Source organism: Mustelus asterias, unplaced genomic scaffold (genome assembly GCF_964213995.1).
Source record: "Mustelus asterias unplaced genomic scaffold, sMusAst1.hap1.1 HAP1_SCAFFOLD_668, whole genome shotgun sequence".
Lineage (NCBI taxonomy): Eukaryota > Metazoa > Chordata > Chondrichthyes > Carcharhiniformes > Triakidae > Mustelus > Mustelus asterias.
The window spans coordinates 207501-212500 of NW_027590617.1; the positions used below are offsets into that span (position 1 = coordinate 207501).

At 57.4% G+C, this 5000-nt stretch overlaps 1 protein-coding gene across 1 annotated transcript in view; it reads left to right on the top strand.

Annotated features, from left to right (window-relative positions):
• LOC144487244 (biglycan-like) overlaps positions 1 to 5000 on the top strand; it is a 136114-nt gene that overhangs the window by 112266 nt on the left and 18848 nt on the right. Inside the window, exons 2-3 of the mRNA XM_078205328.1 lie at positions 3008 to 3319; positions 3730 to 3842. Of these exons, the coding sequence (XP_078061454.1) occupies positions 3067 to 3319; positions 3730 to 3842 (366 nt within the window). The 5' untranslated portion in view covers positions 3008 to 3066. The remainder of the gene's footprint in view (positions 1 to 3007; positions 3320 to 3729; positions 3843 to 5000) is intronic.

Here is a 5000-nt window from a genome sequence, read left to right on the forward strand (position 1 = left end):
TGAGTGAGAGTGCGTGTGTGAGTGAGAGTGCGTGTGTGAGTGAGAGTGCGTGTGTGAGTGAGAGTGCGTGTGTGAGTGAGAGTGCGTGTGTGAGTGAGAGTGCGTGTGTGAGTGAGAGTGCGTGTGTGAGTGAGAGTGCGTGTGTGAGTGAGAGTGCGTGTGAGAGTGAGAGTGCGTGTGAGTGTGAGTGTGTGTGTGAGTGTGAGTGTGTGAGTGTGTGTGAGTGTGTGAGTGCGTGTGTGAGAGTGTGTGTGAGTGCGTGTGAGAGTGCGTGTGTGAGTGCGTGTGAGAGTGCGTGTGTGTGTGTGAGAGTGAGAGTGCGTGTGTGTGAGAGTGCGTGTGTGTGAGAGTGAGAGTGCGTGTGTGTGAGAGTGGGAGTGCGTCTGTGTGTGAGTGAGAGTGAGAGTGCATGTGAGAGTGAGAGTGCGTGTGAGAGTGCGTGTGAGAGTGAGAGTGCGTGTGAGAGTGAGAGTGCGTGTGAGAGTGAGAGTGCGTGTGAGAGTGAGAGTGCGTGTGAGAGTGAGAGTGCGTGTGAGAGTGAGAGTGCGTGTGAGAGTGAGAGTGCGTGTGAGAGTGAGAGGTGCGTGTGAGAGTGAGAGTGCGGTGAGAGTGAGAGTGCGTGTGAGAGTGAGAGTGCGTGTGAGAGTGAGAGTGCGTGTGAGAGTGAGAGTGCGTGTGAGAGTGAGAGTGCGTGGTGAGAGTGAGAGTGCGTGTGAGAGTGAGAGTGCGTGTGAGAGTGAGAGTGCGTGTGAGAGTGAGAGGCGTGTGAGAGTGAGAGTGCGTGTGAGAGTGAGAGTGCGTGTGAGAGAGGGAGTGCGTGTGAGAGAGGAGAGCGTGTGTGAGAGGGAGTGCGTGTGTAGAGAGAGTGCGTGTGTGAGAGGGAGTGCGTGTGAGAGAGGGAGTGCGTGTGAGAGAGGGAGAGCGTGTGAGAGAGGGAGAGCGTGTGAGAGAGGGAGAGCGTGTGTGAGAGGGAGAGGCGTGTGAGAGGGAGAGCGTGTGTGAGGGGAGTGCGTGTGTGAGTGGGAGTGGCGTGTGGGAGTGCGTGTGTGAGTGGGAGTGCGTGTGTGAGTGGGAGTGCGTGTGTGAGTGGGAGTGCGTGTGTGAGGGGGAGTGCGTGTGTGAGTGGAGTGCGTGTGTGAGTGAGAGTGCGTGTGTGAGTGAGAGTGCGTGTGTGAGTGAGAGTGCGTGTGTGAGTGAGAGTGCGTGTGTGAGTGAGAGTGCGTGTGTGAGTGAGAGTGCGTGTGTGAGTGAGAGTGCGTGTGTGGAGTGAGAGTGCGTGTGAGAGTGAGAGTGCGTGTGAGTGTGAGTGTGTGTGAGTGTGAGTGTGTGAGTTGTGTTGGGTGTGTGTGAGTGTGTGAGTGCGTGTGTGAGAGTGTGTGTGAGTGCGTGTGAGAGTGCGTGTGTGAGTGCGTGTGAGAGTGCGTGTGTGTGTGTGAGAGTGAGAGTGCGTGTGTGTGAGAGTGCGTGTGTGTGAGAGTGAGAGTGCGTGTGTGTGAGAGTGGGAGTGCGTCTGTGTGTGAGTGAGAGTGAGAGTGCATGTGAGAGTGAGAGTGCGTGTGAGAGTGCGTGTGAGAGTGAGAGTGCGTGTGAGAGTGAGAGTGCGTGTGAGAGTGAGAGTGCGTGTGAGAGTGAGAGTGCGTGTGAGAGTGAGAGTGCGTGTGAGAGTGAGAGTGCGTGTGAGAGTGAGAGTGCGTGTGAGAGTGAGAGTGCGTGTGAGAGTGAGAGTGCGTGTGAGAGTGAGAGTGCGTGTGAGAGTGAGAGTGCGTGTGAGAGTGAGAGTGCGTGTGAGAGTGAGAGTGCGTGTGAGAGTGAGAGTGCGTGTGAGAGTGAGAGTGCGTGTGAGAGTGAGAGTGCGTGTGAGAGTGAGAGTGCGTGTGAGAGTGAGAGTGCGTGTGAGAGTGAGAGTGCGTGTGAGAGTGAGAGTGCGTGTGAGAGTGAGAGTGCGTGTGAGAGTGAGAGTGCGTGTGAGAGTGAGAGTGCGTGTGAGAGTGCGTGTGAGAGTGCGTGTGAGAGTGCGTGTGAGAGTGCGTGTGAGAGTGCGTGTGAGAGTGCGTGTGAGAGTGCGTGTGAGAGTGCGTGTGAGAGTGCGTGTGAGAGTGCGTGTGCGTGTGTGTGTGAGAGTGAGAGTGCGTGTGTGTGCGAGTGAGAGTGCGTGTGAGAGTGAGAGTGAGAGTGCGTGTGTGTGTGAGAGTGAGAGTGCGTGTGAGAGTGAGAGTGCGTGTGAGAGTGAGAGTGCGTGTGAGAGTGAGAGTGCGTGTGAGAGTGAGAGTGCGTGAGAGAGTGAGAGTGCGTGTGAGAGTGAGAGTGTGTGAGAGTGTGCGCGCGAGGGAGAGAGAGCGCGCGCGCGCGCGAGGGAGAGAGAGCGCGCGCGCGAGGGAGAGAGAGCGCGGCGCGAGGGAGAGAGAGCGCGCGCGCGAGGGAGAGAGAGCGCGCGCGCGAGTGAGAGAGAGAGAGCGCGCGCGCGAGGGAGAGAGCGCGCGCGCGCGCGAGGGAGAGGGAGCGCGCGCGCGAAGGAGAGAGAGCGCGCGCGCGAGGGAGAGAGAGCGCGCGCGCGAGGGAGAGAGAGCGCGTGCGCGCGAGGGAGTGTGCGTGGGCGTGTGTGTGTGTGACAGTGTGCGCACCCCAAGGCTGTGTCGCCTCCCTGCAGAATGGGCTCCAGAATAGGAAATAGTTCCTCTTATCTGCGCTATTAGTCTCTGAGTGAACCCTGCAAGGCCAATATATCCTTCCTGAGTGTGGGGCCTCAGACCTCAAGGCATTTACTCCCATTGCGCAATTAGTCTCTGAGTGACCCTCTTCAAGTCAAGGAGACAGAGAAATGCAGCCCTGAAGGAGGTCAATGTGCTGCCATTGTTAGAGAGTCGTCCAGTTGGTTGGGTGAAGGTGATTGGAGAAGGGAATGGGTGAAAGGAGGGGGTATGTGTAAATGTGACTGACAATCTTGGCGACGAGGATGGAGTGTGTGCTGCTGATTTCTGATGGTTTTCCCGCTCTGTTTGAATGGCAGGTTGGATCTGGATTGACGAGGTGCGTTAACCAGGCAGTGCCGAGACAGTTCCAGCCACCATGCGCAGAGCCATCATCCTCCTGCCCTGCCTCTTGGCCTGGGGCCTGGCATCGCCATTCCAGCAACATGGCTTCCTGGATTTCATCGACGACCTGACAGGACTACAGAATGACGAGGGCTCTGCCATCGAACCACTGCCCACACCAAAACCCACAAAACCTCCCCGCAGACCCGACATCGTGCCGCTCGACTACCCCATCTGCCCCTTCGGCTGCCAATGCCACCGGCGGGTACTCCAGTGCTCAGATCTGGGTGGGTATCTCCCCTCCCGCCCTGTCAGAGGGTCAGTGCTGAGGGAGCGCCGCACTGTGGGAGGGTCAGTGCTGAGGGAGCGCCGCACTGTGGGAGGGTCAGTTCTGAGGGGGCGCCGCACTGTGGGAGGGTCACTGCTGAGGGGGCGCCGCACTGTGGGAGGGTCAGTGCTGAGGGAGCGCTGCATTGTGGGAGGGTCAGTGCTGAGGGAGCGCCGCACTGTGGGAGGGTCAGTGCTGAGGGAGCGCCGCAGTATGGGAGGGTCAGTGCTGAGGGAGCGCCGCACTGTGGGAGGGTCAGTGCTGAGGGAGCACAGAAGGCTCACTTACCTTCCTGTCCCCATCTTTCTCTTCCTTTCCCTTTTAGAGTGACGTTTGGTGAACGATCTTTCTCTTTGATCCCATGTACAGGTCTGAAGGAGATTCCAGCCAATATACCAAAGGACACCAGCTTGCTGGATCTCCAGAACAACAAAATTACTGAGATCAAAGAAAAGGACTTTCAGGGGCTCAGCAAACTTTACGTAAGTGTTTGAGGAGACCATTCATGTCAGTAAGCAAGGGTAGGAGGGCCATTCCCCCCCCCACCTCTCAAGTGCTGCACTCCCATTCTGTATGACCTGACTCTCTCCCCAAATCTACTTTCCTGCACAGTGGTTAGCACTGCTGCCTCACAGCACCAGGGACCCGGGTTCGATTCCCGGCTTGGGTCACTGTCTGTGTGGAGTTTGCATGTTCGGGCGGCACGGTGGCACAGTGGTTAGCACTGCTGCCTCACAGCGCCAGGGACCCGGGTTCGATTCCCGGCTTGGGTCACTGTCTGTGTGGAGTTTGCACATTCTCCTCGTGTCTGCGTGGGTTTCCTCCGGGTGCTCCGGCTTCCTCCCACAGTCCAAAGATGTGCGGGTTAGGTTGATTGGCCATGCTAAAAATTGCCTTCGTGTCCTGAGATGCGTAGGCTAGAGGGATTAGTGGGTAAATATGTAGGGATATGGGGGTAGGGCCTGGGTGGGATTGTGGTCGGTGCAGACTCGATGGGCCGAATGGCCTCTTTCTGTGCTGCAGGGTTTCTAAGATTCTTCTAAGATTCTCCCCGTGTCTGCGTGGGTTTCCTCCGGGTGCTCCGGTTTCCTCCCACAGCCTGAAAGACGCGCTGGTTAGGGTGCATTGGCCGTGCTAAATTCTCTCTCAGTGTAACCCGAACAGGGGTGTGGCGACTGGGGGATTTTCACAGTAACTTCACTGCAGTGTTAATGGAAGCCTACTTGTGACACTAATATATAAAACTTAACCTTAAACTGTCTGCCCCCTCCCCCCTTTTGTCGATCAGAAATCTGTGCAACTCGCCCTTGAATATATTCAGTGAGCCGCAGCCCCCACTGCCGTCTGTGTGGGCGGCGGGGGGGGGGGGGGGGGGTTCCACAGACTGCCCACCCTCTGAGAGAAGAAATTCCTCCTCATCTCCCTCTTCACTGGGAGACCCCCTCATTCTGAAACTGTGCCCCCGCTCTCCCCTCCGCCTCCCCCACAGTTCTCGGTTCCCCCGCACAAGAAGGGGGAAACATTCTCTCAGAATCCACCCTGTCAAACCCGCCCCCCTCAGAATCGGAGATGTTTCAATAAGATCCCCTCTCATTCTTCTAAACTCCAATGGGTTCAGGCCCCGACCTGCTCAACCTTCT